General features: G+C 36.3%; 1 protein-coding gene across 7 annotated transcripts in view; it reads right to left on the bottom strand.

Moving 5' to 3' along the window:
* The window catches only part of CDC14B (cell division cycle 14B), a 153,696-nt gene that overhangs the window by 34,274 nt on the left and 96,554 nt on the right, over positions 1–22,868 (bottom strand). For all 7 annotated transcript variants that reach the window (XM_044001705.1, XM_044001390.1, XM_044001478.1 and 4 more), the window contains 3 exons: positions 16,188–16,264; positions 8,074–8,140; positions 4,100–4,162 (listed from right to left, as the gene is read on the bottom strand). In XM_044001705.1, coding sequence (XP_043857640.1) covers positions 4,100–4,162; positions 8,074–8,140; positions 16,188–16,264 — 207 coding nt within the window. The remainder of the gene's footprint in view (positions 1–4,099; positions 4,163–8,073; positions 8,141–16,187; positions 16,265–22,868) is intronic.

Genomic DNA, 22,868 nt, shown 5'->3' with positions numbered 1-22,868 from the left:
GTGAGGATAATAAAACCTACTTGTGCCAGGGTTGCTGTGAGGATAAAATGAGATAATATCTGTAAAGCACTTTGCAAACTTTAAAACACCAAGTAAATTCTAGTTACTACTACTAAACTGGTTTGCTAATCTCTCCTTAAGTAAACTCCACTGATTCAAAGAGCTTTCCTGAGCAAGAACAGGGATAATTAATCTCCAAAATTTGAGTAGTTTGATTAAGTCTTTTAAGGACTTAAAAAAGAACTGTGTCTAGGGCTAGCAACTAGACCTTTGGTTTTACTAGTATAGGGACCTCCCTGGTGAAGAAATTCTGTCTATTAACACTGGTTGTTATCTTCTCAGCCAGTATATGTAGGAGGTAGGATTTTAACTCAGGTCGTCCTGACTCCAAGGCTTGCTCTCTATCTACTCCTTATCTCTAGGAGTATTTCAACTAGTGGGGTTTCGGTTATTCAGGTCCCTGGTTTTTCTACCTTCTTCTTCTAGCTACATCTATTCGACTGCTTTACTAATGATTGTTATGATCAACAGAACTGTAATTAGTTCAAAGGCTACCTCTTCCAGGAAGCCTTTCCTGATATCTCTCACTCTTCCCTCAAAACAAAACAAAACAAAACAAAAAAAACCCCCAGGAAGCTATCATTCATTCCTCCATGTTGGTTTTTTTTTTAAATTTTTATTTTTGCAGGGCAATTGGGGTTAAGTGACTTGCCCAGGGGTCACACAGCTAGTAAGTGTTAAGTGTCTGATGCCGGATTTGAACTCAGGTCCTCCTGAATCTGGGGCCAGTGCTCTATCCACTGTGCCACCTAGCTGCCCCATTCCTGCATGTTTTCAGTGAACTTTGTTTAAACCTCTCTTATATCACTCAATTATAGTACATGTTTTTAATTCAATTCAACGAGCAAACTTAGTAAGCAAATTTTATGTGACAAGCACTCTGCTAGACAATGGGGCAAAATTTAAAATGGTAGTTGTCCTCAAAAAGCTTACATTCAGGTGGAGTAGTGGATAAAACACCAGCCCTGCATTCAGGAGGACCTAAGTTCAAATCCGACCTCAGACACTTAACACTTACTAGCTGTGTGACCCTGGGCAAGTAACTTATCCCTCACTGCCCCGGGGGGGGGGGGGGGGGGGGAAGCTTACATTCAACTAGGAAGAGAAGGGAGAATAATATCTTTGTGGTTAAGTAAATTAGTAATTTGAGAGAGGAGAGTAGAAGCAAACTAACAAGTAAAAGGATTAAAAAAGAAATTTGTAGGAAATAGCATTTGAGCTGAGCCTTAAATGGAAGTAGGAATTCCTAGAGACAACAGTAAGGAGAATGAATTGGCATAGGGGATAAAAGCCATGGAAGTTGAAAATGGAATGTTTACATAGAAAATAGCAAGTAGGCTAGTTATTTTTCAAACCGGAACATAAGTTCTTTTTTTTTTTCTTTTTTTTGTCCCTTGTGGGGCAATGGGGGTTAAGTGACTTGCCCAGGGTCAAGCGTCTGAGGCTGGATTTGAACTCAGGTCCTCCTGAATCCAGGGCCAGTGCGCTATCCACTGTGCCACCTAGCTGCCCCTGGAACATAATTTCTTTAATGGTAAGGATTAGGTTTTCATCTTCATTTTCTCCACAGCACTTAGAACAGTGCCTTGTTATAATAGATACTCAGTAAATTTTGAATTCAGTATTTCCACTCCTTCACAACATGAACTTGTTGACTGGGTCAACTAATTAGGGTATGATTCAGAATAACATACCTTAATACAATAAAGAATTTCATCAGGTTGTTCCATTATGTATAAATACATAACCTTCAATTTTGTTATAATGCTAAATAGGAAAAAAATCTTCAAATTTTGCTTGGTTTGGAATTCAGTTTCAAGTTAATCATTAAGATCACAGGGTTTAGGACTGGAAGGGCATCTTAAGAGATCATTTAATTCAACCTCCTTATTTTAGAGATGAGGAAACTATGGCTCAGGATTTATTCAAGACAACACAGATGGCAGAGATGGATTTGAACAGAAGTCCTTAGATTCCAAATTCAGTGTGTTTGCACCACACAAGATAGAGATGAAAGAAAATTGTGATTTGGGTGTTGAGGCTGCCAAAATGTCACTTTCTTACCATGACAATGAAGAATCAGTTCACTTTGCGTTTTCCCTAAAACACCTTAGTACAGATTCTTCAAACAATGAAGAGTATTCTTCACATCTCATGAATAAATTTAATGTAAGTAAGTGGATGTTAACTGCCAAGAAAGTATCTGTAGTCCACTGTCTTAGGGATGCAGAAAATCTCAAACCTCATGATAGCTCTAATGAGTCTAACGGAATTGACATCAGCAGGGAAGGCTGATCATTATTTCCTGAAGAGTGAGAAAACCACATGGAAGATGGTGACTTAAACTTCTGATTCACCAATTAATTTTCCAAAAGTCAGCTATGTTACATTCTTGTAGAGGTCCCTTAAGGGTGTGCATGCTCAATTCCACCTTACTGAAAAAGAGGCAAATCATCAACTAGGAAACACCAGGAACATTTTTCAAGAAAGTAAATTTCAGAGCTACTGCTGTTAACAGGAGTGATCAGAACTGTTCTTTAGGAGAATCATCTTGGAGCATGATGTAGGTTGTTTGGGAGGAGGAAGAATGGTTCTGAGGTTACTTAAAAAAAAATGTAATGGGGGAGCAGCTAGGTGGCGCAGTAGATAGAGCACTGGCCCTGGATTCAGGAGGACCTGAGTTCAAATCCAGCCTCAGACACTTACTTACTAGCTGTGTGATCCTGGGCAAGTCACTTAACCCCAACTGCCTCACCAAAAAATGTAATCGGGGTCTGAACTCTGGTAGTGGCATTAGCAGCACTAGAAAGGGGGATGGGAGGAAGATGCTTGGAATATTCAGAAAAGAGAATCAACAGACTGTATATGGTAAGAGAGAACAGGAGAGAAAGATTTCTAAGATTATAAATCTGGGTGTCTGGAATAATAGTGCAAGGAACAGATTAGGACAGAGTATGGGGAAAAGGGAAGGAAAAGATAAGCATAGCTCATATTTACATAGTGTTTTTCATCTTAGTAAGTGCTACCATAATTAATTAACATAGTACTGAACTTACTGACTGCAACAAACTTGACAGCTATCATTTAAGATAATGGGTTAATCAACTTCAGAAACTTGACTCTAATTTGACTCTGGAGACTATTTAAGTCATCGTCATGTCATCATGCCCCTCACACCCCAAATCACCAATAACTCACTCCACTGAAGACTTGGCTCTGAAATTTGCTCAGTGTGTGTCACTCTACATTCTTAGCCTAGTGCCTGGCACATAGTTGATACTTAATAAATGCTTGTCGATTGATTCCACTCTTCACAGTCATCAATGCATATGAATAAACTCCATCTGATTTGTCCTCTGAAATTCAATTCTATTAAATGCTTATTATGTGCAGAGTACTACTTGGAGAGACTAGGTGGAGTGCTTGGATAAATCATATCCCTGACCTCATGAGATTCACAGTTTCAGAGGGAGATAAGACAGAGACACAGATGACTAACTACAATACACAAATGTACATAATAATTGCATTAGTTATTCTGACTTCCAGAGTTAAAGTTCAGGGGGCAATTCAAGAATCCTAAAATATCTTAAATATGCTGTATCTCAATTTCTGATTGGTCTCAATGTGCTACATTGACTATTGCTAAACTCTCTTTAATTTTGAATCTGCAAATAAACATTTCAATTTACCATCACAAATGAGCTTCAAAGGAATACTATTTAATTTCTGAATAAGAATAATATTTTATGACAGAAATAAAATCAACTCCTAATTTACATGACTAGATTTTCATATATTGGATTTTCATGCAGAAAAATGCCCCTGAGATCATGGATAATGCCACTTGTAATTGTTATGTGGAAATGTTACACTTATCCTTTCCCTCTCTCCCAATCTCCAAAAAAGACAAATATAAATGTTTAATAATGGAAACAAATAGTTTTTGGAGTCAGTATGATTATTATACACACACACACACACACACACACACACACACACACATATGAAATGGATTAGAAAAACCATTTAGACTTACTTCATAATGCTCGTAATCATCAAGGTCAAATTTTTCAAAATTAAGGAAGCCATACTGGACCGCCTAAAGTAAACAAAAAAGTTGAAAGGCAAATAATTAGATTGCTGTTATAACAAGTTTAAGGTGTTCTCAAAAAATGCAGTTATATTAAACATAACTCAAAAAAAGTGAGTTGTAGTTCCCTGAAATGCCTTCATCATAAGGAGTCTTTCTTATGACAGTATGTATTTATTACAGGGATGGAGAATGGACCTGTGATTTAATCAGTAAAAGAAATTCCCAAGTGAGGAAGCTATCCCTACCAAAGCAGGTCAGCATTTTCTCTGCAACTATATAGGTTTTTAGAAAGTTGCCTAGAGAAATGAGATGTTAAATAAGGGTCACACAGCCAGTCTGTTGAGAGTCATGACTTGACCTCAGTTAATTATGACTTCAAGTATAGCTCTCTATCCACTACATTCAACCTGCCTTTCAGATTCCTCAGAAATAATTACTATACTCCATCAATGCCTAAATGCCTCAGTTTTTATACTTTATTTGATCTATATTCCCATTTTAAAAATGTGTGCCATTAATGTAAATCGAATTAGTCACCACTTGAGAATGACTCTAATCTACCAAGACCATATAGATTAATGATACCCTTATGTGTTTAAAAAAAAAAAAACCAAAAACGATTGGGAAGTTTAACCTTCAGTAACACTCCTTAGAATGAAATTTATATACTGTGAAGGAAATAATATCTGAAGCAATTCTACATATTTCATATATGCCTTCATTTTTAAAAGTCTTAAATTAAGAAACCAAATGTTCTGTGTACTTAAAGGAAATCCCACAAATCAACATTAATATTAAAAATAGGAAAAGATGCTATTCTTCATGTAAGTGAATATCCTGTCATCTAACCTCTATTTGAATAACAGCCAGATGCACTGCTTTTGTGATGAGAAACCTAGCATTTATTTTCTAGAAAGGCACTGCCAGGGCAGCTAGGTGGCGCAGTGGAAAGAGTACCAGCCCTGGATTCAGGAGGACCTGAGTTCAAATCTGACCTCAGACACTTAACAATTACTAGCTGTGTGACCCTAGGCAAGTCACTTAACCCCAACTGCCTCACCCCACCCCCCAAAAAAGGCATTGTCAGTACTGATTTTTTTTTTCATTGATAGATTAGTATTTCCTGCACTTACACAAGAATTTCTAATAAAACACATAGGATTTAAAGGTGCAACCTATATAAGCAGGGGTTCTTAACCTTTTTTGTTTCCTTTGGTAGTCTGCTACAGTCTATGGACCCTTTCTCAAGATTATTGTTTTTAAATGAATAAAGTAAAATAACCCAAGAGTCCCAAGGAAACCAATTTTAAAGAAATTCAGTTATCAAAGTATTTTACAAATCCAAGTTCACAGTCCCCAGGTTAAGATCCCTTGAATAGAAGCCAATTTTGAGTCAAAATACTGAAATATATATTTCTTAATAAGTTAGTTGAAAAATCAACCACTTTCCCCTACCCAAATTCTACTATTCTGCAAATGTATTTCTAAGCTCAAATTTGGAGACCACATCCTTGTCAAATTCTTCTCATTAATTTACTCTAAGTAAGTATCCTTAATGTAGAGAATTGATGTGTCCCTGAAAAGTTGACCAAAATTTGCTTTTTAGACAGGCAAGCTTGGAATATATGCTGGCTTGGCTGTTCCAACAGAAGCAGTGCATCCCTCTAGTGTGTTAGGATGTGCCAAGAATTGTAAATCCTTTCTGCTGTCTGCAGCTGCAATTAGGAAGAGACACATTCTCTGGCTTTCATCCAATGCTATTTTAAACTCAGCCTTTTGCTTCAGGCTGAGGTCAGATCAAGATATTCCCTAAGTGAACAGGAAGGACTGTTGGCATAATGCATCCATCTGGATTTTCAGGTAATATGGAAGTAACCAGTCCCTGGATTTGACAACTCTATAACTTTAAGAATCTCTATATGAGGATTACCTTCTCTTAAAGAAGAAAAAAAACCCATCTAATTACTTTTTTTTTTCTGAATACTGAGAAATCCACATTAAGATTCTTATTAAATTGTTCTTTTTTGCTACAGGGACAAATAATCCACAGGCTATTAACTATGAAAATGTAAATACCATTCCAATCATTAAAATGCTGTATAGTACCAACATAACTTATTTTAATTTGGATTTCTTATAGCCCTGATGGCCCTTTAATTACAAGTTCAGCTAGCTGACAACACATATGCCAAAATCAATGGGAATTTAAAAAGAACTAAGTCGTGTTAACATAGTTTAATTGATTATCCAAATTCTTATGTTGTACCAGAATTTGAAAAGAATAGATTTTAAACTTTGGGCTTGAGTGTACACACACACACACAGAGAAAACTCTCTCTCTCTAGCTAGAACAGACAGACACTTCCCAAACCAACAATGTCTATCCTATTTTACTTGAGATGCTTCTTTTAAATAGTGCTGTTACTAATATTGAGTCATATGAATCTATTCTTACTGTCATTAACTTCTTTAGGATATAAACTCCGGAGATCAAAGGGGGTAAATAATGTAGAAACAGTTGAAAAAAATTTTTGTTAGGGATTTTTCTGTATATTTATTGGTGTCTTTCTTTTTTTTCTTTTCTTTTTTTTTTGGTGGGGCAATGAGTGTTAAGTGACTTGCCCAGGGTCACACAGCTAGTAAGTGTCAAGTGTCTGAGGCCAGATTTGAACCAAGGTCCTCCTGAATCCAGGGATTAAATCCAGGGATAAAGTGCTTTATCCACTGTACCACCTAGCTGCCCCCTGTATTGGTGTTTTTATAAAAGCATTACTTTAAGTCATAAAAAGATGAGAAAAGTCAACCAATTTAACAGTCCATCTTCTAATGGTATCTCAATTAGCAACAAAGGTTTACACTGATAGGGAAGTATATGGAAGTATAGATCAATTTTTTTTTCTTATGTAAAAGGCCTTTATCAAGCTATTTGGGGGGGGTGGGGCAATGGGGGTTAAGTGACTTGCTCAGGGTCACACAGCTAGTAAGTGGCGAGTGTCTGAGGCTGAATTTGAACTCAGGTCCTTCTGAATGCAGGGCCCATACTTCATCCACTGCACCACCTAGCTGCCCTATCAAGCTATTTTTAACACCTGAAACTTTGACACTTGAAAAATATTCCAGCTCCTTATATCATCATTCGTGTAAAACTGTAATATCCCTAACCACTATTTCTACTTGGATCAAGTTTGTAGTTTTGGACTGGGCCAAGTTTTCACAAAATTATCCCATGCACCACTTCATCACTCAAGGACCGAAAGAGACAGCTGACAAATTTGGGTGGAAAATGGAGCTAATGTCACACATAGTTCTTGTGTTCTTTCTGTATGTAACTCAAGTAGTTGTTATATTATAAATAAGTTCTGCAGTTAGATATAAGAAGTGTTTAGATCAAATGTTTCCATTATGGAGTCCTTTTAAATTGAAGATATCTTGAAATAACTCTGATATGAAAATAAAAAACATCAGTAAACCTTACTTCAAAAATAAAGTTAGGCCATCTATAGCACCTGCAATTATTTAAGTTTTAACATCACAATGAAAATCTTATACCTACATTCATGCCCAGCCCTTTCAACTACCATATGATATGCCATATTCCTCAGAAACTGGAATGGATGTGAAATCATAACAACCTCTTAAAAGAAACACTAGTTGATGAACCCCTGAAAATGATAGACTAGATTTTTCTGTACAGAGTCCTTTAACATTACAATACAGCAGGGGGCAGCTAGGTGGCACAGTGGATGAAGTATGGGCCCTGGATTCAGGAGTACCTGAGTTCAAATCCAGCCTCAGAGACTTGACACTTACTAGCTGTGTGACCCTGGGCAAGTCACTTAACCCTCACTGCCCTGCAAAAAACTAACAAAAAACATTACAATACAGCCCTGCAAAGTAGCATCATTTGATTCACTTACCTTATATACTGCCTGAAAACAGTCCAGTAGTGTTAAGTAGAAAGTGCAATTACCATAGGAAGCATCCCTGAAATTCCACAAATATTTAAATCAGTATCTCAATCAGTTTTCATAAATAAGCTACTTTTTTTTATACTTCCATCTGGAAATGGCTGAACCAAACAATAGATCATAAAAAGGGTCCCCCCACAAAAAAAAGAAAAAGAAAAAAGATCAATTCAAATCAAATAACATTCATTTAATATCCAAAAGCATAATCCTATTTCATTAATCAAGGATAGCATTTAACTTAATACTAACTATTGAGCTCTCAAGTTCACCCTTTCTTTTGTCTTATCTCCAAATAATTTCCATGGATCACTTTTATCTTTATAACTACTAGATTTTAAAAAACGAGTCATCTTTAATTTTTATATCAAGTACATCTCATCTCAAAAGAAATCAAAGACTTCTATAGTGGGATTTGTGTGTGTGCAAAAAAATGCTGACAGTAAACTGTTAAATGGAGATGGGAGGAAGGGATTAAAAAACAACAACATTTTGATGGATGATCCAAGTAATTTCAAGTTACTGCTGGGTACCTTTAAGTTCCATCATATTATGTATTTAGATCTTAAAACTTGTTTTTAGAAAGACATTTTCCTTTTAATCGATAAGATGACAACAATAACTATTGGCATATGATTTCTTCTACAGATAAATGTCTTTTTCTCTTTAACTTTACAGATGCCAAAATAATATAATGTAAGAATATTTTAAAATCCAATATACAAATCATTACATGTCTTTTTTCAAAACTCAGAATTGTTCATGAAAAAAGGTTAATATTGTATTGGGGCCATAAGGTGTTTACAAACTATATTCAAGTGCAAACCAAAATACAACATTCATCTCATGATAGTAGGCCCATTTAAAATTTAATCAGAACAATTCCTAAGTAGCAATTATTTTCTCTCATCATTCACAAGATTCTGTGTGGAAGCTGAATATAATGCAGCATTTCTGCCAACTTAAGGGCACTAAATTATGAAAGACTCCAATTTGTTTTAAATGGTGTTATTTAAATGTAATTCACTTTCTATGCCCAACAGAACAGGATTGTTCATGGTGTTTTCAATACTACAGACAAAAAGACACAAATTTGCACTGGATTCAAGTTGTGTATTTCTTACTTGAAAAACTAAATATTGTTATGAAATTAAATTTTTCTTCTTGTTTGTACCCTTTGGGTAGAAGATTTTCAAGGGTATTTGGATACTGTGATATAGTATCCAAATGAAAAGGACACTTGTTTTCGGTTTTATGCTGTTTGATTTGATTAGACTGACTTCCATGTGTATGTCTCTCCTTTAAAAAGAAAATACATGGAGAACGCCAAAGATTATGAAGCTTTCTGGTATTTGAGGATTCTCCTGTAGGAATTACACGAGGATTCTATTCATAATTGCTTAAAGATTATTCTCTTACCCTCTCCCCCCACCAACCCTAAGGGGCCTCAAAAAGAATATACCATTATTTACATTTTTAAAACCAGGCTGCAGATTAAATTTAAGAGTACTATGTAAACTGTGTAATAACTGTTTCGAAGCCTTTCCTACAGAAGTTATAGAAATTCAAAATGTCTAACAGTACAGAAGTCAGGCCCTACAATTCTGTCATTATATGAAGTACTTCTCTCTATGAATTTAGGGAGAAATTCAATTTTTTAATTTTTGCTTTGGGATATTTAAATAAGTATCTCAGTCAGTTTTCATAAATAAAGCTACTTTTTTTATAGTTCCATCTGGAAATGGCTGAACCAAACAACAGCTTACAAAAAGGCTAATAGAAAGGCAAATTTCTTTCCCAGGAGAACTGTCAAGTGCTTATTTTATGAAGAAAGATTTTAAAGCACAAGCCCTGAATTCAGGAAGACCTGAGTTCAAATCTGACCTCAGACACTTAACACTGACTAGCTGTGTGACCCTGGGCAAGTCACTTAACCCCCATTGCCCACAAAACCCACAAAACCCCACAAACAAAGATTATAAAGAGAATTTTCATTCATAACTGAGTTTAGAGAGAAACTGAATGGCATGTGACTGTGTTTTGAGAAGGGAAGTCACCTGCCATTAAACAAAATGTATGAGGTGACACTGGCTCTGAGTTTCCTCACAGCTAAAAATACTTCAAATTATCTATGCCTTTGTTTTACTACTGATTTCCCTGCCAATAAATTACATATTTTATGATTTTTATATATTTAATACCAGAAAGTAAAGGGTTTTAGAGTAGAAAGAGTTATAAATAACTAGCTACTATTAGGAAAGGATGTTTCTCTAGATTATTAGATAAATAACATGTGGTAAATTGATAGTGGCCATGATCTTAGTTTATTAATTGTTATATATTAAAATTTGATCACTTTTCAGAATCTTATAAAATACATAGGATAACCAATTGTACTGAAATACTATTTACAAAATATTTTGAAAAATTAATAAAGCTACAGACCCCAATTTAAGAATACCTGCAGTAAGATGAAAGAATTAAAAATAGCAATCAGTCAAGGATTAGGCCAAGGAGCATTCTACTGGTGAGAATGGTTGACCAATATAAAACTAGTACATGTGGGGTTCAGAGCCCTTAATGTGGATATTACTATCATCCCAACATTTACCTCCCTTCCCTTAATTATTAACATTCTCAGGGCAGCTAGGTGGCTCAGTGGATAGAGCATAGGCCCTGGAGTCAGGAGGACCTGAGTTCAAATCCAGCCTCAGACCCTTGACACTTACTAGCTGTGTGACACTTAACCCCAATTGCTTCACCAAAAAACAAACAAACAAAACCATTCTCAGCCTATTAAAGGATTCCCAGAGGTCAAGTATAAGGCACATCGGTAATATTACCTTTAGGTCTGAATTGCTCATGAACATGGAAGGTTATTAATAATTTTTGCACGTAAGCTAAGCACAAAAGTTCTCTAGACTTATTTTTCAAATCATAATGTCCTCCTAAATTATGTCATATCTACCTCCACAAAGAAATTCTTAAGTAAAAATATAATAAAATCTCCTTCATTTGGATTTGACTAATTTAGAATTTGTGATAATTTGGCCTGTGCTGGATCAAAGTTTATCTTCATGTTTTTTGTGTAGTAAAGGTTACTAAACCTTTAAATTTAGTTAAAATTAATTTGATTTAGACCTATTAATTTTATTAGTGTAAAAAAAAAAACTAAAGGAGGTATATTTAGACTGTCAGAAAGCAAAACTATTTTGAAAGACACTTCCTACCTTTAATCTGAGGCAGTGTCACATAATGGATAGAAGACAGCATAGTACAGAGCAAAAAGTCCCGACTCTGAAGTCAAAGGACCTGGAGTCAAACTCTACCTCTGACATATTTAACTTTCGTGACCTTGGGCAAGTGCCCTAATCTTTCTGACTCTCCATGTTCTCATCTATAAAATGCACTTAATAAAACCTGTAGTTCTTATCCTGACAGCTATTATGAGGCTCAAATGAGATATAGTATTTAAATCAAGTACCAAGTTCAATAGGGGTGTCCTATTGAAGCTTAAAACTGCATTAAGCCTTTTGTGACCTCCTAAAGAAAGGTCAATTATTATTAATACTTTCTCAATCATCCGCATGCAGCCTGGAAGCAATATTAAGGGGGGTAAACAGTGCCACAGGGCCCATGCACTTTACTTTTCAGTTCAGAAAGATTAGAGGGGAATTTAGATGATGTAAAATTAAGCTTATAGATTTAATAAATGTGGTAGAAGTGATTGGAAGATAGGGTAACATTAAAAGCTTAGAGATCTCAACTTCCAGCAGGTACTATCTACCCTAAAGCAAATAACCTTAAAAGGTCTTGAGATCATCATCAATGTATTATAGCATGTTGTTCAGTTGTGTCTGAGTTATGACCCCATTTGGGGTTTTCTTGGCAAAGATTTTGCCATTTCCTTTTCATCCTATAGATGAGTAAACTGAGGCAAACAGAGCTAAGTGACTTGCCCAGGATCACACAGGTAATAAGTGTGTGAGGCCAGACTTCAACTCAGGAAATCCACTCTATCCACTGTAACACCTAGCTGCCCCATATTATAAATATACAATTATATAAAAAAATAAAAATCATTATAGATGTGCAATGGTTGGGACGGGGAGGGGAGTTTCCTCAGTGGGATATAGCAATGAACTCATAAATCCAATGGAAAAAAAAAAAGAATTATAGATTATCATAACTGGAAAGGAGTTTGGAGATCATCTGATTCATCTCAGGGTCACCATCAATTATCAAGATAAGGTTAAATTATATTTTGCATGCTTTGCTATTTATCAAAGCAGGAAACAATTTTCTATCAACAATAGGTTTTTTAAAACGATTCTTTGTGGGGCAGCTAGGTGGCGCAGTGGATAGAGCACGAGCACCGACCCTGGAGTCAGGAGTACCTGAGTTCAAATCAGGTCTCAGACGATTGACACTTACTAGCTGTGTGATCCTGGGCAAGTCACTTAACCCCAAATGCCTCACCAAAAACAAACAAAAAAAAGATTCTTTGTAAGTGGGTCAAATTAAGTTATTGAAAAAATTCACTTCAGTGGAAAATTCCATTCTCTAATGGAAGTAGAGGTGGCAATAGTAGTATAAAAGCATATGTAAAAAAAAGCATATGTAAATGGAAGCTCTTATCTGCAAATAATAAATCCATTCTTCAAAAACCTATCAGGGGCAGCTAGGTGGTGCAATGGACAAAGCATCGGCCCTGGATTCAGGGGGACCTGAGTTCAAATCTGACCTCAGATACCTGACATTTACTAGCTGTGTGACCCTGGGCAAGTCACTTAATCCTCACTGCCCTAAAACAAACAAACAAACCTATCAGGACCTCTACTTTTGAAAAATTTGCTAGAATTAGAAGTACTAAAAAGAAATAATGTAATTTCTTTTATAATAGTTTTCTTTTTTTTTAAAATTAATTAATTTATTTTTGCGGGGCAATGGGGGTTAAATGACTTGCCCAGGGTCACACAGCTAGTAAGTGTTAAGTGTCTGAAGTCGGATTTGAACTCAGGTACTCCTGAATCCAGGGCCAGTGCTTTATCCACTAAGCCACCTAGCTGCCCCCCTTATAATAGTTTTCTACTTAGATTTTTCATTCATTCAGACTGACCCTTTTTCCAATTAATTCAAACTAATGAGATTTTATTATATTTCACTTCAGGGAAACTATTTTCTTAGTGGCTGTGAGAAGGGAGATTCAAATTTACCTAACAAAACTGATTTTTTTTTTTCTAAATACCCCTTTTCTTGAGCACAATGCCTGAATACTCAGTTCTGCTGGGACACCATTAGGGGAAAGACATCTTTCTTACTCTGGGCCAAATAATTTTTCTTTTAATGGTTTTCATTAGCTGTTCTTATTGTCAATCCCAAATCTTTTCCCCATGTTCAACTGTGTTTCATAGGCCTTAAGCAAATCATATATTTGTTCATTTTTCCAGGATACATAGATACTCCTATTGAAACCCCTTACTACAAATACCATTGTAAAGAAGAGCAAGTAGGGCAGCTAGGTGGCAAAGAGGATAGAGCACTGGCCCTCAATTCAGGAGGACCTGATTTCAAATCCAGCCTCAAGACACTTGACATTTACTAGCTGTGTGACCCTGGGCAAGTCACTTAATTCTCATTGCCCTGCCCAAAAAAAGAAAAAGAGAAAGAGAGAGCAAGTACAACAGTAACACTTCTCTTGTTTATTGGATTGCAAGTTGTCACTGATGAATAATATAACTTCTTTGGGTAACTGCCTCCCTCCTAAATGACATTATCCATAGTCCTTTATGTTCTTTGCAATGAAAGAAGGAAGAAAAGAGTTAATCTCTGTACAAACAAGTCATCACTTAGGCCTCAACTCCCCTCTCATCTCTCCTTAACTCAGACTTTGTAATCCATGGTATTTTCCTTCTTTTTTCCCAGTGAGTTTAAATAATTTCTGCTTACTTGATAATTTAGTACAGTCCATGTAGGTACTCTACTATTCCATCTCCAATTACTGCAGATTAGAAATTTCATATCTAGAAATGTTAGAAAACTCTACCCCAAAAGAACAGATTTCCTTATATTGGCCCAAAATTCATCTTCCTGTGGTTAAGTCACAAGTCTTTCTAAGGTTAGTGAAACTGGTTACTTGTGTTGGGGAGGGGGGGGTGGGGAGAGAGAGGGAAGATGTGTCAGTTTGCTAGTTTGCTGCATGGCCCCTATTCAAAGTCTTTCTGGCTAGAAAGGCCTTCTGGAGCAGGAATTCTCAATCTTTTTCTGTGTCATGAACCCTTTGGGCAATTTGAGGAAACCAAACTCAGAAAAATGTTGGCTGCCTACATTCATAACTTAAGGATATGCTAAATTCCAGAGGTTAGTGAAATGAAAATGTATTTTTTTTTCTGTCCAAGTTCTGGATACTCTGAAATCTATATATGGACTCCTTGGGGTTCTCTTTGTACTCAACTTTAAGAACTTCTGTTCCAGAGCTGATGCTTCATGGGTAGAACCTTCAAGAACCCATCATCATCTCTATGCCTCTATAAGGCAGTGGAGAATGACTTAATAAATTATGCTAATATCAATATAAACAGGATGGATACTTTCAAGGGAAAATGCGTAATTCTGAAAATTTCTCTCAGTACTTTGCATTTAAATGAAATGAATATTTTGTACAATTATCTTACCAAATAGCTAAGATATTAACTAGGCATTTGTTCAAAATAACAGGTTTGAGAAACACATTAAAAGGGATAGTGTTTTTTTTAAATTAATATTCTATAAAGCTATACAAGTTGTTTACCATAGTAACATATGGCACTAGTAGAAGGTAGCCTATTAAATATCTTCTGCTAGGTTTTATAATGACTTCTTTGAACTTAAGCTAATGTTATTTATATACAGAAAAGACATTATTCATATACCATCTGTAGAATGTATGATTTTAATAGTTTTTCCAGTAGCAGCCAATAAATTAGCAATACATCCTACCCAATTCCCTTCCCTTGCTTCTTCTTAATATGGTGCACGTAAATTGGAGGCCACCTGTCCATATGTTGACAATATTTGCCAGCAAAGGTTATTATATATGAACAAACTAATAAAACTAACATAAGAATTAAATCTATAATTTGTCTTCAATCAGCACTGTGTGCATGATAGCTCAGCTGCTTCAACAAAACTTCCTTCCAGTTTTTGGTTACTCTTTTGCACATATATCATGAAATCATACACCTCCATGTATCAAATCCTCTTTTAAAAAAAATTTTATTTTAAAAATTTTTTTTGGTGAGGCAATTGGGGTTAAGTGACTTGCCCAGGGTCACACAGCTAGTAAGCGTTAAGTGTCTGAGACCGGATTTGAACCTTAGTGGCACAGTGGATAGAGCACCCACCCTGGAGTCAGGAGGACCTGAGTTCAAATCTGCCCTCAGACACTTAACACTAGCTGTGTGACCCTGGGCAAGTTACTTAACCCCAATTGCCTCACCCCCCCCAAAATAAATAAAATAAAGTATATTTAAAAATATAAATAAATAGATAGATAGATAAATAAATAAATATCAGGGGCAGCTAGGTGGAGCAGTGGATAAAGCACCGGCCTTGAATTCAGGAGGACCTGAGTTCAAATTCGGCCTCAGACACTTGACACTTACTAGCTGTGTGACTGTGGGCAAGTCACTTAACCCCCATTGCCCCACCAAAAAAAAAAAAAAATCAAGCATTTTCAATGGGCTTTGCACGAAGGATGAGAAAAAAGGCCCATGAAAGAACCTGATTCAATATGACTAAACTCATAAGTAAAGTTCTCAAATTTGCTAATGATTAATATTGGCCCTGGAGGAGAGATGAGGAAACACATTTTTCTTTTCTTAGAAAAGTGGTAGAAATGGCTATGAAAAATACTTTCAGATGTGGTTGCTGTGTTGTCTGATTTCACTTATGATTTTTAATTTGTTACAATGAAAAGTGTATGCAAGTAAAAGGAGGGTGAAAATGGAAAAGGAGGTATATCTAGAAATGAGCATTACATAAAATTGAAAGGCATTAATGATTCCATTTAAAATTCTCATACTCACCTGAAAGGAACATAGGATATGTTTCCAACCAATAGCATCCTGTAGGTATCTTCTGGAGATTTCTCCAAATATATTATCTAGGTTTAAAGGGGACGAGGGAGAACATAAGGCAATTTATTAATAAATTATGATTAAGTGGATAAAGCACCAGCCCTGGATTCAGGACTTCCTGAGTTCAAATCTGGCCTCAGACACTTAACACTTAACTAGCTGTGTGACCCTGGGCAAGTCACTTAACCCTCATTGCCCTGCAAAAAAAACAAAAACAAAACCAAAAAAATTATGATTAAGAAGTATTTTAATTGATACTTCTGATAAGAACAAGCTAAAAAATAAAAATGAAGCATGCCTTCCTCTGCCTAAGACAGGTTGTTGAAGCATGAAGTGGAAATAATACAAATCCTCTGAACTGTTGTTAACAGAAGTTAAAACATTTTTTCCTTGTTTTCCCATAAAACATTATATAATACCTATATATAGTATATAATACCTATATACATTATGCCTATATTTATTAGAATTTCTAGTAGATTTGAGGAATAGGCAACCATCAAAGTGTTGGCAACTAACAAGACAGTCAATGAAACAGGGCTATTTCCCCATTTAAACACTTGTAAAAGATGTAAGATGTGTATATAAGCAACAACAAACCTTCTCACTAATATTGCCTAAAGTAATGCCATACAATTACTCAATAAGAAATATTCTACTTTTATTCATTATACTTTTTTAAATGTTGTGATGAGCTGAGAATCATCTGCACTAAGTTTTAATAGACAGACCAATTTGAATGGAGATCAATTTTTTTTTTTTTGGTTTGGTTTTTAGTGAGGCAAGTTGGGGTTAAGTGATTTGCCCAGGGTCACACAGCTAGCAAGTGTCAAGTGTCTGAGGCGGGATTTGAACTCAGGTACTCCTGAATCCAGGGCCGGTGCTTTAACCACTGCACCATCTAGCTGCCCCTGAGATCAAATTTAATAGTTCACATTTGACCAAGCACAATAGCTGAGGAAAGAAAAAGGACAATCTCAGGGCACAACTTTCTTCAACTTAGTGAAAGAAAAGGAATATCTGAACTCTAAAGTGCATTTTTGGAAAGCATATATGAAATTCCACATTGAAAAACAAAACACAGAGAAAGCATTGTCTATATTATAAAACCCTTTACTATAAAGCTTTAAGATTATTCCCCCTGCTGACAATTTTCTATAATTGAGGAAAATCATATTTTAATTAGTTATTCTGGTTTTAAAAAAGGAATATAAAACATACACCAGTATACTACATCTCTTTGTGTAGTGCCTAAAAACCAAATTGCTGGTGAATTAAAATTGAATTAGAATTGAAAATATCTGCAGTATGTTAACACAAATAGGAAAATGTATTCAATCCTTTCTTATGTCATTATTGACATAAGCAGCACTTTTAGGAAAACCATGGAATGCCAATAAAATCAACTCTATTTTATTGACTAATCTTATAAATTCAAAAAAGGCTAATTTAGGTTAACAAAAAGAGTAGCAAAATATTTTTAAAAATCTCTACTTTGCCTGGTATTCTAGGCTCTACACAATAGGATTCTGACTGACCTTTTCAGCCTAACCTGATGTTACTCCAGTTAAAATACTCTAGCATTGTTTAACTTTGTCATGCTCCTACAGTCTAGTCTCTGATGTCTTGGAAAAATTCCCACCCCAATCTCTGTCTGCCTTGTTGCAATCCTCAAAATCCAGCTCTGACGTCATCTTGCTCAAACATCTCCTTGATCTCTTTCACAGCACTCTTTTTGGACCTCTCCCATGCACTTATCATATTCTAATGTGTATCACAGTCATTTCTGTACATGTCTTCTCCCTTACTAGATGGTAAACACCTTAAAGGCAGAAAATGTATCCTATTCCATTTTTTAAAAAAACTGCCAGGGCCTAACATTTAATAATATTTAAATGGAGTTCCATATCTACTTCTAAATCAAGTGGTGACACACCATATTTTATAGGATCATTTTTGTCTCCTGGTAACAGGAGGCAAAAACAAAACATATAATATGAAAACAGGATAAGACAATTGAAGACCAAAGTGTAAAGAGTATTCTCCTTAGAGTAATTATAATGTAATCAAAAGCCCCAACAGCACCCATTTCCACTCCTAGGGAAAAAGGGAGCAAAGTATAAAGCTAGCTCTATATACTTTTTACAAAGGGAATATTACATCATATAATATTTTGTAAATGTAAAAGTATTCTAATTAGAATGACTCCTCTACTAAGTTTCTCATCAGACAAACTGTTAAAAGAACTGCTTTTTACCAAAGAATAGTTTGGTCCCCTTTGCAAGATTTTTTTAGGGGGGAAGTTATGGGAATAAAGGAAATATGAGGGGTAAAGTTGCCTGAGAAGTGGAATCAAATAATAAGTGTTGTATAAGGGCTAAAATTCTAGCTATACTGTCTAAAATATCTAATGAGTGGTCGCCAACAAATTATAAGCTTTATCAAGAGTTAGACTTTTAAGCATTTATTAAGGAGAATAAGAATTTTGTAAAGAGAGAGAGAAAGGCCTAGATTCCTCTATCTATTAAAGGGAGAGCACATTTGTAGCTCCCTTCTCCACCAGAGTCCTCAGGAAAAAAGAGGGCGCCAGCGTGTCAGCCTCTCCGTTCCTCCTCCCACAAGCCAATGTCACTTCCTGACGCCAAAGAAAGACACATGGTCTTGCCCTCAAAGACCTTCACCTCATGGCGGAGCTTTTCTACAGCAAGTCTCCAGCAGGTGGCGTCATTCCAATTGTTACAGTTGAAAATGTCATTTATTTCAGAGCAGCCTCTCTATCCTGGCATGATGACTAGAGGGTAAAGGCTAGTGTTGACTAATGAAGGTGATGAGCATGCACAAGGTTTGGCTTTGGAATGGAATATGTTCTCAGAGAGCAGGCTGCCTAGAAAGAAATAATTTTTACCTCTCAAATACATACTATTTGGTAAGCAATAGCAAGCTGGCTATTTATATGTAGAAGAGGAGCAAAGAGTTAGTTTCACACACACACCCCTCCCCGCCCCATGCCTCCCTTTCTCCCAACTCAAGATGTAATAACAAAAAGCAAGCTATAGACATGGAGATATTAAGTGTAAAGACTCATCTATGTCCTGTATTCCTTTACTAACTGGGAAAATGTTTCTTGATTAAAGTGGAAGAACTGCCACTGATTGAAGCCGAGCCACAATCCTGGTGGCCTTTAATAACTGCAAAAATCTTTCCCTTATAGATGATATAAAAATGTTTAGGAATCTGAGTATACCATATCTCATTCAGGACAAGCACAAAACCTCAATGGGTAGAAAGGACTTTGAGAGAGTTTTATTCTAATCCTAGATGTTTTCAAGGACTATGCCAAAATTAAAAAATAACTACCTAGATGGTTCATAATTGGGAGATTCAAAACTCATACTCATAAATTTTTAAGCTGTGGCATACTCACATAGGGAGCATAGAGGTTTTTTAGCAGGGTATGACATTGTTTCTGCTCCAATCCACTCATTTTACAGATGAGGACCTCAATTTCCAGACTTGGAGAGATTGTGAAATGAGTAGCAGAACCAAGATTTGAATACAGGTCCATCACTCTTTCTATTATACCACTCATCCTTTAATATGATCTTGAGCTCTTAGAGGCAAAAAAGCTATCAATCAACAAGCACTTGTTATGATCTTGCTATGTGACAGCCATTGTATTAAGTGTTAGGTAGTATGTACTTTAAAAGGGGTTCTTAACCTGGCATCTATCAGTTTCATATATACATACACACTTGACTATTTAATATATGAATACATGTATGCATGCATATATACATGTGTATATTTGATAACTAGATTTCAATATAATTACCTTCCTTGGTAACCCTATTATATCATGTGCATTTAAAATATTCTAAGAAAGAGTCCAGGTGACAGCTAGGTGGCACAGTGGATAAAGCACCAGCACTGGATTCAGGAGGACCTAAGTTCAAATCCGACCTCAGACACTTGACACTTACTAGCTGTGTGACCCTGGGCAAGTCACTTAACCTTCACTGCCCCACAAAAACCAAAAACCAAAAAAAGAAAGTCTATAAGCTTCAGCAGAGCACCAGTGGAGTCTACAACACACAAAAATGGTTAAGAAACTTTATTCCAAAAGATTTTACGAGAGTAAAGGGGACCCAGTGATGGTCTTTATGTTTGTCATCTGAGAAACAACCCCCCCCCCCCAACTTAAACTCAAAGGAGGCATTTTTGTAGAGCTGTCGAGTCAACAGATTTAAAAAAAATAGAAAACCATACTGACTATAGAAATTAAATGAGCATATATTTTGCATTAATGTGTTAATGTGTATCCATACCTATAACATTCTGAACTGTGAAGTACAGTAGCATGAGTTTGAGGTAATGCTAAGACCCTCACCTCAGGTGAAAATTTTAGTAGAAATTCAGAGATATAGGACTGGGTATGGAAAATAAATATTAACTAGAAATTTAGAATTGGTAGTTACCTACTAAGAGGTGACAGTGGAAGCATTAGATTACACAAGTAAGGATAGACTGTAGAAAGAAAAGCAGAGGACTGGGAGGCAAATTCTGAAGAATACATATTGTCAAAGAATGGCAACTAGATGGCGTGGTTGGTAATGCTGGACATGGGTGTTAGGAAGAGAAGAGTTGACACTCTCAGATAATAGCTCTGTGACCCTGTGGGTTTTTTTAACCTGTTTGCCTCAGTTACCCCATCTGTAACATGAGGATAATAATAGCACTTGCCTCCGAGGCTTGCTGGGATGATAAATGAAATGATATTTGTAAAGTGCCTTGCAAACCTTAAAGCATTATATAAATGCTATTATTAGCTATGGAAAGGGGCAGCTAGGTGGCACAGTGGATAGAGCACTGGCCCTGGATTCAGGAGGACCTGAGTTCAAATCTGACCTCAGACACTTAACAATTACTAGCTGTGTGACCCTGGGCAAGCCACTTAACCCCAATTGCCTCACCCCAACCCCCCCCCAAAAAAAAGAATGGAAAGAGAAGGCCAAGAGAGAATAGCCACAGAGAGAGAAAGACCGAGATGTCTATTGTGACAGAATCTGAAAAGAGAGCTTTAAAAAAAGGGCTGTTACTATAATATGCTACTGAGACATCATTCAATGTAAACTGAGATTGTCATGAGTTTTAACAATAAATAAGGCCTTATCATTGACCTTCAACATTACAGTTACAGTAACAAAGTGACAATATAATATTTCAGAAGCTTAAAGAGGGGATAACTGGTACTGAAATAGAACCATTTATTTAATAAATTTAAAAGGAGTTAAGAGAACTCTATGAGGCTGAGGGCAAGAATGAGAGAACCCTGAAGACCGCACGGATAAGAGAGTTCAAGCAAGATAAGCTCATCTTTTCAGTAAAGAAAGAGGTAAGGTCATCTGTGCAAGTAAGAGTCAGGGTTAGTACAACTGGGGACCAGAGGAGAGAAGATTAGGAACAGCTTTTGTGGGCAACATGCTAGATACTAAAGAGAAGGGAAATGAGAGAACTGTAGGGCTTGCAAGAAGGAGTCCAGTTGAAGTTAGAATGGCTTTGGTCTGCACGGCTTATTTTGTGCAGTGCTTTGTTTTGTTGTTCAGTCATTTCAGTCGTGTAGCTAGGAGCAAAAACAGAAACTGGAAGATGACTCAGGCTTGAAGACTGGCATTCCATCTAGAATGTTACTGACAGCAGTACTGAAATGGCAACATGAGTCAAAGTGTAGCCAAAAGAGAAGTAATAGATATTGGGTGAAGAGGGAGGGGTCAAGCTAGTTCAGAAAAGATGAAGGAACAGAAGTAATGAGTAAGGAGGTATTGTTAATGGTCAAAGAGGGTGAGACTAAATTTGAGATCAAGGAAACCGTTAACTTTATGGTCTGTGTGATGACCAAGACCAGGGTGTGACCATGTTGGTAAATTGGTTGACAGAGAATCAAAGTGAAGTCAAATGGATGATAAACATGGATCTGAATATCACTGAGGCAGGAAAAATATGAGCCATATGTCAAAGTCAACAATAGAGTAAAAGTGGATGGGGGGGGGCAACTAGGTGGCACAGTGGATAAAGCACCAGCCCTGGATTCAGGAGGACATGAGTTCAAATCCAGCCTCAGATACTTGACACTTACTAGCTGTGTGACCCTGGGCAACTCACTTAAACCTCATTGCCCAGCCAAAAAAAAAAAAAAATTGGATGGTATAATTGAAGTTTCACAGCAGGAGAGAGGTAATGAGATGAGAGAGCATAGTAGTTCCTGGTTTGAACTGTCACAAGGGAGCAGGAAACAGGCCAATCCTTCCTCCTCAATTCTATTTGGTTTAGTCGTTTGTTAAACCCTTTAAAGAGTCCTCTCAAGCATCTTTTTAGCATAGGAGTGGTCCTGGCCTGTCAAAGGCCATGCAACTGCAAACTCCAACAGGTTTTACCATGCTGGAAAGGTTCTGAGATAGAGGTTAGGGATAAACTATATACATCTGTCATTGGAGGACCAGCTTACTTCAAAGAAGCTCACCAATAAAAAATAAAACAAAACACAAATTTTAGGTGTCTCAATAACTCATTTAGACAGCCTATCTTATAAGGCATTGAGGAATGGTAATCTGTAATAGTGAAGAGAGACATCAA

The sequence above is a fragment of the Dromiciops gliroides genome, chromosome 1, assembly GCF_019393635.1.
Source record: "Dromiciops gliroides isolate mDroGli1 chromosome 1, mDroGli1.pri, whole genome shotgun sequence".
Classification (NCBI taxonomy): Eukaryota; Metazoa; Chordata; class Mammalia; order Microbiotheria; family Microbiotheriidae; genus Dromiciops; species Dromiciops gliroides.
The sequence above is the reverse complement of the archived record's forward strand: the minus strand, read 5'-3'. Positions and strand labels throughout refer to the sequence as shown.